General features: G+C 48.7%; 1 protein-coding gene across 2 annotated transcripts in view; it reads left to right on the plus strand.

Moving 5' to 3' along the window:
- The window catches only part of pla2g6 (phospholipase A2, group VI (cytosolic, calcium-independent)), a 57,953-nt gene extending 47,101 nt beyond the window's left edge, over positions 1–10,852 (plus strand). For both annotated transcript variants that reach the window (XM_034187959.1, XM_034187960.1), the window contains 2 exons: positions 7,992–8,065; positions 10,032–10,852. In XM_034187959.1, coding sequence (XP_034043850.1) covers positions 7,992–8,065; positions 10,032–10,176 — 219 coding nt within the window. In that variant the 3' untranslated portion in view covers positions 10,177–10,852. The remainder of the gene's footprint in view (positions 1–7,991; positions 8,066–10,031) is intronic.
- The last annotated feature ends 307 nt before the right edge of the window (positions 10,853–11,159 follow it).

Genomic DNA, 11,159 nt, shown 5'->3' on the forward strand with positions numbered 1-11,159 from the left:
TAACATAGAAAAGGTAAATAATACTCACAGCCGTATGCTCTTTAGGGTTTTAGCAGGAGAAAATTAAGCAAAAGAAAGAATAATCGAAGCATTGCATCAATCTGCGAAGCACTGCTTCGATTGGTTCAAGGTTCAAAGCAAAGCCGCGCTGCAGAAAAGTTGTTTATGGACCCACTGCAGGGTCTGTAAACAATACAGAAATGATCATTTTCCTGACAAACACCCCCCAAAACAACGGCCACTCTGAAGGACCGATAACAATCGTTAAGCACAAAGCTTATTGATGTCTGTGGATCGAGTCATTTCTTAACGATACCCAAAAGGAACTGGTTCTCAATACACATCCCTAGCTGCTAAGGGGTTAGCTCATTCCCTTTAGAGGAACAAACCAGAGCTAATGTGCCATTCTAACGTGCAATTCTTACAACAGGAATATGGTGCAACACAAATTTAAAACAAAAGAAAATGTGATACTCACAGGCTGTACTGATTGCTGGGGTTGATTTTGTCGCAGAGTCAGAACTGACCCTCTACTGAGTATTAAATGCCGACTGAAGCCAGCTCGAAATCGTGCAAGGTTTGTGAAACAGTCCTCCGTGAAATGCGCAGAGCAAAGAAATAGTCGGCGGTTGTATGTACTGGGGATGTTGGGAGAGTGTAGTGACACGGACCCACAACAGGGGGCGTTAATGAACGGACAATGGATAAGCCAAAAAGTAACAATTTAATGTTGTGAATTGCACAACGGAATACAGACAATAACGATAGAGGAGTACAGTCAATCATATACAAGGTGACGCGTGGGCAGGCTCAAGGATAGAAGACGTCTGTCCAGAGAAGAGCCGGATCCCACACGGTTTCCACCCCCAGCGGATCTGAAGAACACCGGAGCCGCCAAGTCCCGAGTCCCAGGTGGCCACCGTCTCCAGCTGTCAGACCAGGTACTGCTGGCAGGAACAGAAACAGTTAATGGTGGGTGTGTGAAGACACACCCAGTAATCTTTCCTTGATCAGTTCCTCCGGGAGGGAGAACCTCCACCTCCAGAAACAGAAACACCTGTGCAGCTCCTGTCAGTCGCTTGTCTGGAAGGAGTGAGAGGCGAAGAGGTTGCAACCCACACTGTACGCCAATCCAGTAGAAGACTGTATCCACAGGGCACCATCTGGTGGTGGTGGTGGGCCAGCAGTACCTCCTCTTCAGCGGCCCACACAACAGGACCCCCCCCTCAACGGGCACCTCCGGGCGCCCGACCAGGCTTGACCGGGTGCCGGGTGTAGAAGTCAGCCAGGAGGGCCGGGTCCAGGATGAAGCTCCTCTTCACCCAGGAGCGGCGTTCTTCGGGTCCGTATCCCTCCCAGTCCACTAAGTACTGGAAACCCCGGCCCTTCCGACGGACGTCCAGGAGCCGGCGCACAGTCCAAGCCGGCTCCCCATCAATGATCCGGGAAGGTGGCGGCGCCGGTCCAGGGGTACAGAGCGGAGAGGTATGGCAGGGTTTGAGGCGTGACACATGAAAGACCGGATGAATCCGCAGTGAAGCTGCAGCTGCCAGCTTCGCTGCAGCTGGACTGAGGACTTTAGTGATGGTGAAGGGTCCTATGAATCTGTCTTTTAGTTTTTGGGATTCCACTGGAAGAGGGATGTCCTTGATTGATAGCCAAACCGCCTGCCCGGGCTGATATGTAGGGGCCGGGGCACGCCGGCAGTCTGCATGGGCCTTAGCCCCCGTCCGGGCTTTGAGCAGGGCAGAGCGGGCGGTACGCCACACCCAACGGCACTTCCTCAGATGGGCCTGGACCAAGGGCACCCCGACCTCTCCCACCACTAGCGGAAACAATGGGGGCTGGTACCCCAAACATACCTCAAACGGGGAGAGGCTGGTGGCAGATGAAACTTGGCTATTATGAGCATACTCGATCCAGGCCAGATGGTTGCTCCAGGCTGTCGGGTGCGCGGAGGTCACGCAGCGGAGGGCCTGCTCCAGTTCCTGGTTCGTCCGTTCTGCCTGCCCGTTCGTCTGGGGGTGGTACCCAGACGAGAGACTGACGGTGGCCCCCAGTTCCCTGCAGAAACTCCTCCAGACCTGGGAGGAGAACTGAGGACCACGATCTGAGACAATGTCCGATGGAATCCCATGCAGATGCATGATGTGGTGGACCAGGAGGTCTGCAGTCTCCTGGGTCGTCGGGAGCTTCGGGAGGGCCACGAAGTGGGCCGCCTTGGAGAACCGGTCCACTATCGTGAGGATGGCAGTCATGCCCTGGGACGGCGGGAGACCCGTGACGAAGTCCAGGCCGACGTGAGACCAGGGGCGATGAGGCACGGACAGAGGCTGGAGGAGGCCTTGGGTTTTGTGGTGGTCAGCTTTGCCCCTGGCGCAGTGGTGCAGGCCTGGACGTACTCCCGGATGTCGGCTTCCAGAGACGCCCACCAGAAGCGCTGCCAGACCACTGCCACGGTTCTTCGCACCCCCGGGTGGCAGGAGAGCTTGGAACCGTGACAGAAGTCAAGGACTGCAGCCCTGGCCTCTGGTGGGACGTACATCTTGTTCTTCGGTCCAGTCCCCGGGTCCGGGTTCTGTGTCAGGGCCTCCCGGACGGTCTTCTCCATGTCCCAGGTGAAGGTGGCCATGACAGTGGACTCGGGGATGATGGTTTCTGTTGGGTCTGACAGCTCGGTCCTGACTTCCTCCTCGTGCACCCGGGACAGGGCGTCAGACCGTTGGTTCTTCGTCCCGGGGCCATATGTGATCTGAAAGTCAAAACGCCCGAAGAACAGTGACCAGCGGGCTTGCCTGGGGTTCAGACGCTTGGCGGTCCGGATGTACTCCAGGTTCCGATGGTCTGTGAAAACCGTGAATGGTACCGAAGCTCCCTCCAACAGGTGTCTCCACTCCTCCAGAGCCTCCTTCACCGCAAGAAGTTCCCGATTGCCGACGTCATAGCTCCTTTCAGCCGGGGTCAACCTGCGGGAAAAGTAGACACATGGGTGGAGAACCTTGTCGGACTCCCCAATCTGGGATAGCACGGCTCCTATCCCTGAGTCAGAGGCATCCACTTCGACTATAAACTGGCGTTTTGGATCGGACTGCACCAGGACTGGCGCAGTCGAAAACCGGTGTTTCAACTCCCAAAACGCTGCTTCGCACCGATCCGACCAGGTGAAGGGGACTTTTGTGGAGGTCAGGGCTGTCAGGGGTTAACCACCTGACTGTAGCCTTTGATGAACCTCCGGTAAAAATTTGCAAAACCGAGGAACTGCTGTAGTTTCCTACGGTTTGTTGGTTGGGGCCAATCTGTCACCGCCACAACCTTGTCCAGATCAGGGGTGACGGAGTTGGAGGAGATAATAAACCCCAGGAAGGACAAAGAAGTACGGTGGAACTCGCACTTCTCGCCCTTCACAAACAGCCGGTTCTCCAACAACCGCTGCAGGACCTGACGTACATGCGTAACATGAGTCTCAGGATCCGGGGAAAAGATGAGTATATCGTGTAGATATACGAAGACAAACCGATGCAGGAAGTCCCGCAAGACATCATTAACCAAAGCCTGGAATGTCGCGGGCGCATTGGTGAGGCCGAACGTCATGACCAGGTACTCAAAGTGACCTAACGGTGTTAAATGCCGTCTTCCACTCATCTCCCTTCCAGATCCGAACCAGGTGGTACGCATTCCGAAGATCCAGTTTTGTGAAAATTTGGGCTCCATGCAGAGGCGTGAACGCTGAATCCAACAGCAAAGGGTGTTGTGGTAAATAGCAAACCGTGATCTTGTTCAATCCTCTGTAATCAATGCATGGATGGAGTCCACCGTCTTTCTTGCCCACAAAAAAGAAACCTGCACCCATGGGGGAGGTGGAGTTCTGGATCAGCCCGGCAGCTAATGAGTCCCGGATGTAGGTCTCCATTGATTCTCGCTCAGGACGTGAGAGGTTGTACAGCCTGCTGGACGGGTACTCAACGCCCGGGATCAAATCAATGGCGCAATCGTATGGTCGGTGCGGGGGAAGAGGTGAGTGCCAGATCTTTGCTGAAGACGTCAGCTTGGGGGGAATCTTGACCACCTCACTAGCTGTCACACCAGGCGGAACCGAGGATCCGAGACATTCCCGGTGGCAGGTTTCGCTCCACTGAGCCACAACCCCAGACGGCCAATCAATCCGGGGATTGTGCGTTATCATCCAAGGATAACCCAAAATCACACGGGAGGTAGAAGGTGTTATGTAAAACACAATCTCCTCCCTGTGATTACCAGACACCACCAATGTCACTGGCTGTGTCTAGTGTGTGATTAGCGGAAGAAGGGTGCCATCTAGTGCCCATACCTTCAAAGGTGAAGGTAGAGCCACTAGAGGGAGCCCAACCTCCCTTGCCCATCTGCTGTCCAGCAGATTCCCTTCCGACCCGGTGTCTACCAGTGCTGGGGCGTGAAGGGTCAGATCCCCACTCAGGATCGTAACTGGGATGTGTGCTGATTTACGGGGTTTCCCCGCGTGCGTGTTATGACCCACCCTTAGCCCAGTTTTTAAGGGCGGGCGTTGTCGTTTAACCACTTGGGGCAGTTCCTCTGTAGATGCTCACTCGAGCCACAGAAAAAACACTCCCTGCGGGCCAGCCTCCGTTGTCTGTTATTTGCTTTAACTTTGGCCCTGCTCGTGTCCATAGCTTCGTCAGCAGGGGGAGCTGTTGCCACACGGGAGTCACGGGCTGTGGAGCGTGGGGAAGGCGGCACCCTTTCAGACCCGGAAGGAAGAGGGACGGCTCGTGCCCAGCCATGCCCCCCGCCCTGGTCCCGATGGTGTTCCTCTAATCGGTTATCTATTCATCTAACCACATCAACAAGCCCATCGAAATCCCACGGTTCGTCCTTAGCCAGTAGATGCTCCTTCAGGACCGGAGACAGTCCATTTACGAAGGCGGCGCGGAGCGCAACGTTGTTCCAGCTTGTCCTCGCTGCCGCAATGCGGAAGTCGACTGCGTACTCCGCTGCACTCCGACGCCCCTGTCTGATTGACAGCAGCAAGTTAGATTCAGATTCGCCTCTATGGGGGTGATCAAAAACCTGTTTGAACTCCCTCACAAACCCAGTGTACGTTGTTAGGAGCCGTGAATTCTGCTCCCAGAGCACCGTAGCCCAGGTGCGTGCCTCTCCTCGAAGCAAATTTGTTACGTAAGCCATCCGGCTGGCGTCTGACTTGTACATGATGGGACGCTGTGAAAAGACGAGCGAGCACTGCATTAAGAAGTCCGCGCATGTCTCGACACAGCCTCCGGAGGGCTTATGTAAGCTTCAGGGGATGGTGGGGGAGGGTCGTTGAACGACCAGCGGAATGTCTGTTTCAGACCTCCGGTCAGCAGGAGGAGGTGCTGCAGCAGCGCCCTGAGCATGCGCTTCCACCTGGGCGGTGAGAGCCTCCATCCTCCGATTGAGAATAACATTTTGCTCGGTGACTAAGTCTAACCGAGCAGTGAAAGCGGTTAGGATTTGCTGCACCTCACCTAACATACCTCCTGCCTGTTCACCTCGCTCTTCCATTGGCTGTTCAAGCGATGGTTGACACCCCTCGGGATCCATGACACTGGCCGAGAAATCTTGTTGGGAGAGTGTAGTGACACAGACCCACAACAGGGGGCATTAATGAGCGGACAGTGGATAAGCCAAAAAGTAACAATTTAATGTTGTGAATTGCACAACGGAATACAGACAATAACGATAGAGGAGTACAGTCAATCATATACAAGGTGACGTGTGGGCAGGCTCGAGGATAGAAGACGTCTGTCCAAGGAAGAGCCGGATCCCACACGGCTTCCACCGCCAGCGGATCTGAAGAACACCGGAGCCGCCAAGTCCCGAGTCCCAGGTGGCCACCGTCTCCAGCTGTCATACCAGGTACTACTGGCAGGAACAGAAACAGTTAATGGTGGGTTTGTGAAGACACACCCAGTAATCTTTCCTTGATCAGTTCCTCTGGGAGGGAGAACCTCCACCTCCAAAAACAGAAACACCCGTGCAGCTCCTGTCAGTCGCTTCTCTGGAAGGAGTGAGAGGCGAAGACGTCGCAACCCACACTGTACGCCAATCCAGTATAAGACTGTATCCACAGGGCTATGGCTGCACACAGAACAATATTCAATAAATCACAGCAGAGAAGGTTACCTTGAGTGGTAGCTGATTTCTCGGCGAGGAGGTGGAGTTGCAGTCCGGCCTTTATGGTGATGAGTTGGATGAGTGACAGCTGGTGCTGATAAGTGACAGCTGTCACTCCCAGCGGCTCCGACGTCCTCTCGCGCTTGAAGCCCGCACTCCAAGCAGGGCGCCATCTGGTGGTGGTGGGCCAGCAGTACCTCCTCCTCAGCGGCCCACACAACAGGGGATGCGGTTAAAAATGAATAAAAGCCAGTGATCGCGTACATTGCTTTCCGTGGGAAGATCGTAGTCTGCTAAAACAGCCTGGGAAAGCACACCTGTAGCTCGCCATTGCTTCTCTTTGGGTGGGCACAACCTTGTGAATAATTAATTTCGAAGGGGCGTGTGTGAAAGGGGGTGGGTGTGGGTGTGTGTGTGGGGGGGTTATTGGTGAAAAAGTGATGTAAGTTTTCTCTCAAACGGATTGGCCTGTTTTCTAGGGGCAATTCAAAAAAGGAAAAATACTTGAAACAGAGCTTCTGAAACTTGCTGGCACTTCGTGTGTATTCCCCACAGTGGGGAGACTCTGAACTAACACCAAAAACATGAAAAAGATGATTTTGATTCACCAATGAACCAGGTTTTCTTGAAATAAGGGAAATTAGCTGAGAACACTCAATTTTGGCTTTACTTTACTCATATTCCATCTTTTACCAACAACTTAGCAGCTTAAAAAATTTGATGGTGCGTAAAAAAACAAGTTAATTGCCTATAAGGACAAGAGACACAACTGTAAGTGATTTTTTTTTTTTTTTTTTTTTTTTTTTGCTGTCAGCCCATCTTATTTTCACCAAAAGATAAATTCTAAAATGAATAATCATTTGAGATCTTGCCACCCATTTGAGCAGCTTTTGTCGCCATCTGTTGGGTGATGTGAGCATTTCAGGACTTCTGTACATTTCCTATTTGAAACACAAAATTCAGTTTAAGAACAAAAATAAAGGCATCTATAAATGTCAGAAATGCCTGATGTTTGATCTCAGTATGAAAATGTTTGATTTTGAGAGTTTTATGGTTCTTGAGTTTTAGGACAGAAAGATTTGCCACATGGAATGACGGACAGACGGAAGGACAGCGATTTCTCTAGACAAGCACAACTTACAATTGTGCAAAAAGCTTGTTTCTTCTTGGAAGGACTCATAACGAGATGGTTTCAAGACTGTTTCATTTAATATTTTTAAGATGGATTACTTAAAACACCCTCACATCTTACTGAAATTGTACTTTAAGATTTTGTGTTTTTCCAGTGAACTTCTCAATAAGTCATGTGACTTTGCAAATCTGTTTAGACGATTCATTTGGCTGTTTGGGGCAAAAGTGAACGACACGCTGCACTGAGGACAGCGGACATGTGACGTGATGAGAATTATTAAAACAACTCATCAGAAGGTGTATTAATACATCCCGTTCAAATTGTTGCTGTAATTATTGACCTCTTTATAAATCTTGGTTATTCCAATCAGTTTTTGTTCAGTTATTGGGCCCAGAAATTAAAGCTGCACAGTGGCAAGGTGCCAGCATGGCATGAAAGTTATCAGAATACAGGAAAAATGGTCTTAACCTGTCCTGTTCTCTTCTGGCATTTTGGGTCAGACCTCATTGCGTGAATCTCATGAACCTTTATGAGCAAAATGTGAGAATTTAGAATGATTAAAGAACTAATTTTGGATGAAATCACTGTTACACCCCTAAATTATGTTCCCGATGCGAATGCTAACCTATCGATAGAATTTAAGAAAATTCTTGTTTTTTCTTCCCCTCCATCTAATTGTAACTCTGTTTCCGTGTTGTTGACCTGACAGTGTACAGACTCTGATGGCTGTGCGGTGGACAGAGCAAGCGCCTGGTGTGAGATGACTGACACCATCTACCACAGGTCAGCTGACCTCCTGGGCTTCTGCTACGTGTTCCATCAGAGCAGACTGACCCATGGAACCCTCATCACTTCATCCCGACTCTCTCTTTGCATGTTTTAAAACAGTTTGCCGCACACATTGTGACGCTTCATTTTTAAAGTACCAACTTCCTGTCGTGTGTGGGGGCCATGGGAATATTGGTTGTAAATTGAGGTGCAGTGTTGGTGCCATCGTGAGGCATCAATGAGCACTTGCGACATAAATCACCAAAAATCTGGTCTAAAGTTGAGTGCAGTTTTTCTGGTTTTTATATGACGCGGGTTCACAGGTGTACTCCGCTTGTACACATGGGGGACGCACATTAGCTCACACTCCTGTTCACACAGATTAAAATGAAACTGAAAATTGTTGGAGTGGACCTTTTTGCCACAGTATCACACAACTGTGAACCCAAAACATCGACATGTAAATATCAATTTACCTCGGTCGCCCCTGCGCGTTTGTTTAATGAGAAGAGAAGACTAGGACTCAGACCATTGCTCAGCTTTACCTTGTCACAGTTTTAATTAGCAGACTGAGTCTAATTTGTAACAACAGAAGTTTTGGTTGGTTCAATACAGGCCTGACCGGTGTAAATCTATAGCCCAGTAAAGAACCTCGCTTGTCGCTTCTACCTTTCTTTTGTACAATTCTTGATCCCTCCCTAAACTGACATCGCGTGACTGTCGTAGATGGTTGTCCTGCCGGATTGGTCTTCAGGGCCGCCTTCTTGACAAGCGCTGTTTTTCTACCATTCTCCGGCATTAACTAAGATAAAACTTATCTGTGCACTCAACAGATATTCACATGACTTGCGGTTTTATCTGACCTTGCTGACTGAAACCAACAATTCTCTAATCTACTCTCCCGCACCTGAGTTTCACATTCCTGTAACACAAACATATTTTTACACAATGAACTGTTCTTTCAGCATATCTACTTAAAAACAGCATAGCAACAGCAATAAAGGTCACATCGGGTCACCGCACGTCAACAGTGGTCACATAGAAAAATGAGAAAAACATAACAAAACTTGTTCAAACAGCATATCATGAAAATAAGCCGCTAGCCTTAGCACAAGCAAGTATAATCATGATCATAATATATACTCAACAAAAATATAAACGCAACACTTCTGGTTTTGCTCCCATTTTGTATGAGATGAACTCAAAGATCTAAAACTTTTTCCACATACACAATATCACCATTTCCCTCAAATATTGTTCACAAACCAGTCTAAATCTGTGATAGTGAGCACTTCTCCTTTGGTGAGATAATGCATCCCACCTCACAGGTGTGCCATACCAAGATGCTGATTAGACACCATGATTAGTGCACAGGTGTGCCTTAGACTGCCCACAATAAAAGGCCACTCTGAAAGGTGCAGTTTTGTTTTATTGGGGGGGGATACCAGTCAGTATCTGGTGTGACCACCATTTGCCTCATGCAGTGCAACACGTCTCCTTCACCTAGAGTTGATCAGGTTGTCAATTGTGGCCTGTGGAATGTTGGTCCACTCCTCTTCAATGGGTAGTCTAAGGCACACCTGTGCACTAATCATGGTGTCTAATCAGCATCTTGATATGGCACACCTGAGGTGGGAGGGATTATCTCAGCAAAGGATAAGTGCTCACTATCACAGATTTAGACTGGTTTGTGAACAATATTTGAGGGAAATGGTGATTTGTGTATGTGGAAAAAATTTTAGATCTTTGAGTTCATCTCATGCAAAATGGGAGCAAAACCAAAAGTGTTGCATTTATATTTTTGTTGAGTGTATATAATAAGGGAATATATATAATAAGGGAAGGAAGGGAATCTGGTTTTTATCACTTGTGCTGTCAGTGTGCAAATATATTTTTAATTACAAGTGTTAATGTGTGTTTTGTTGTTGTTGTTCATGACAGTAAATGTCGTGTTTTAAGTCTTGCATTGTCTTTTGTACAGACTGAGCCCACAGCTGTCTCAGGAGGTGATGCTGGATGAAGTCAGTGATGCGGTTTTGGTGGACATGCTGTGGGAGACCCAGATGTACCTTTACGAGAACAGAGCGGTTGTGGAGTCGCTGGTAAAGCAGCTGCTCAGTGACTGAACGCCCAGACGGGACGGTGACGGCGAGCAAAAAAGTCGGGGAGTGCGTGTGAATGACTGTGTTACTGTACTCAGTCAGACTGACTGTCAGAATAATGTAATCTTGTTGAGACTTACAACCTATACATTTTCACTGACATATGCAGTACTTTGTAGCAAAATGTGATCTAAAGAATGGGGGAACATGGGGAGAAAAAAGCATGACAGACTGGCTTAAAGGGGAATTCAGCAGCAATATGTGATCTTATCACTGACCCCAGACGTGATCCAGCATGAAGCTTGTGACATTTGTAGCCATGAAGCTTCTTTCTGTCGTCAGCACTTTCACTTGTTTCTTAATTGTCCTTATTTTTGGACGAAGTGAAAAACTGTCAAATGAAGGTAATGCTGGTGGTTTAAATGCACTTTACTGTATGAAAGGAGAGCGTTCTGTTTACGTTGATTTTGTGCAGGACAAGATGTAACTCAGTGGGACACTCATCCAAAAACATAGGCTGAACTTAATTTCCTCCATACGTAAGTCACACCACACTGTTATCTATGGAGTGGAAAGATGCCAACCTCCACGCTTAGTCATTAAATTCTGCAGGAATTACCCTGTGCCGGCAAAGCAGGGTTTTGTAATCGGTCCGGTGTGTGTGTCTGGCTGAACAAGATTAAAAAAAAAAAAAAAAAAAGCTGGATGGATTTTCACCAATAATGGTTGGAATATTACTCTGGTAGATAACAAAAGAACTCAAATAATTTTCTGCTATATCCCAGCACCCAATCACGTTAGAGAGATTTTCAGACAACTTTATTGAGCCCTAAAAGGGCAATTATGTTTGCACTCCAATTACCTCAGACAAAATACAGCAATTAATCCACAATTACTTGTTTACTGTAATAATGGCACACATCAAAATTAAAGACAACACATATATTTGACATTGTTTATGTGCTCTAAACTTGAAGCAGTCCATCATCCGAATTGAGGCAAAGTGG

Source organism: Thalassophryne amazonica, chromosome 15 (assembly GCF_902500255.1).
Source record: "Thalassophryne amazonica chromosome 15, fThaAma1.1, whole genome shotgun sequence".
Taxonomy (NCBI): Eukaryota; Metazoa; Chordata; class Actinopteri; order Batrachoidiformes; family Batrachoididae; genus Thalassophryne; species Thalassophryne amazonica.